This window comes from Chamaea fasciata, unplaced genomic scaffold, assembly GCF_029207755.1.
Source record: "Chamaea fasciata isolate MVZ Bird 193981 ecotype frontalis unplaced genomic scaffold, bChaFas1.0.hap1 SCAF_2, whole genome shotgun sequence".
Taxonomy (NCBI): domain Eukaryota; kingdom Metazoa; phylum Chordata; class Aves; order Passeriformes; family Sylviidae; genus Chamaea; species Chamaea fasciata.
Window position 1 is genome coordinate 16,474,623 of NW_027094087.1, and position 1,798 is coordinate 16,476,420.

At 44.7% G+C, this 1,798-nt stretch overlaps 1 protein-coding gene across 1 annotated transcript; it reads right to left on the reverse strand.

Moving 5' to 3' along the window:
* Positions 1-309: 309 nt before the first annotated feature.
* On the reverse strand, positions 310-1,380 carry EPCIP (exosomal polycystin 1 interacting protein). The gene is given in 3 exon segments (XM_066177338.1): positions 310-418; positions 420-687; positions 1,083-1,380. Coding segments are annotated over 3 exon segments (675 nt in total).
* Positions 1,381-1,798: the final 418 nt, after the last annotated feature.

Here is a 1,798-nt window from a genome sequence, read left to right on the forward strand (position 1 = left end):
CGATGCGAACTACATGGTTTTGCCTTTTTCTGTACGAGGCACAACCTTAAAACAAAAATTATCTGCAGATTTCAGTTCTCAGAATATATGAACAAAAAAATTCTAACAATGCTTTGGAAAACAGTTGTTTCACGTATACTTTGTTCTTTAAGAGTTTGCTTAATTAATCTGATGAGTGTCTTACTTCAAATACTTCCTTGTAGTGTTCTCTCACAGTCCCCTAACACATCCTCCTGGACAAACCAGACAGACAAAGGCATCACTCTTAGCAGCCTCCCATGCCTCTCACTACTGACTGTATTAAATAACTCAGTAAATGAATGTTAAAACATAGCTCTCATTGTCTGAGGTTGAGAAAACATCAGAGTACAGCAGGCTGGGAAAGTGCTTCATGATACTAGAGACATTTTCCACACTATGACTTCAGCAATGAATCTCCATTGAAAAGTGAGGTATTCAGAAAAGAAATATGTGCAAGCGTTTGCCTGTCTTTGTTGTACACTTCAAGCAAGTCTTCTTTGTCATTGTTGCTGCTGCTGGGGATGGTTACACTCTGCTCTGGAAATTGTCCCCTGACCTTGTTTACCCAGAGCTTTTGAAGTCCCCAAATGGGCAAATATTCTGCTGGGAGAGGAGTGGTGCCACAGAAGGAGAGCTTCAAATCCCACACCCATGTGAAGTTGAGGACTGTAGGAGATGAGCTGTACTTGAATCATCCAGACTGAGCACTATGCTAGGCCTCTAGGCCGTGGCACTGAGGCCTGTCTAGGTTGTGGTGCAGATAGAAATTAGTGCCAAGTGTGTGTCCCATTAGAAATTTTCAAAGGGTTTAATAGTAGTTAACAAGTATAGTGATTGGTGTGGACATAGTAGCTACCTTAAACAGTTTATTAAACAATGAGTGTTTGCATTCTTCCCTGTGCCTTGTACCAATGAGAATGTATCTAGAAGTGTAAACAATATAGAGTTTATAAAACCTGCCATCTTACACAGAATAAAGGAGAAACATAGCAATAATCATATTGATTTGACCTGCGTTTGCTCTGGTGACTCCTTTCATTATTTTGGGGTTCCCCTGCGACTTCGGAGGACCATCTCCAGCACAGACGTGTCTGTGAACCGGATTGTCAGGTGGCTGTTGTAGGTAGTTTTTTCCATCGTAGAAGGCGGCACTGTTTGGCAGTTGCGCATCAAGTTTGCCAGACAATAATCACAGTCACAGATAGCCATGGAACAGCTGCAGTTGCGAATTGTGTTTTCCTTAGTGAAAACTAGCGTGTGGTTCTTCTGACTTCTCGCAAAACTGAAGTGTATGCCGAGGAATCTGGCCAGAATGAGAGCCAGAGAAATGGAGAAAGCAAGGTAAGCTATTTGCTTCATTAGCATTGATCTACTGCTTCAAGAGAACTAGATCTGCTGAAAAACTGATTTCTCGCTTCCTGGGCTAAAAGATGCACTTGCACTGCTGCGGTAGCTTCTCTGCTTGTGGAGAGCACGGACAGCACACAAGGCTGCTGCTCCAAGAAAAGCCACAAGAAAGAGCCGGCAGGAGAACTAGATCTGCTGAAAAAGCGATTTCTCGCTTCCCGGGCTAGGAGATGCACTTCCACTGCTGCTCGAGATTCTCTGTTTCTGCAGAGCACGTTGAGCACGGCAGGCACACCAGAAGTGCTGAACAAGCGAGTTCTTGCTTCCCGGCCCCTGAGACACACGGGCGCTGCTGCTCGAGCTTCTCTGTCTCTGCAGAGCACCCTGAGCACGGAGGGCTCACCAGATGATCCGAACAAGCGAGTTCTTG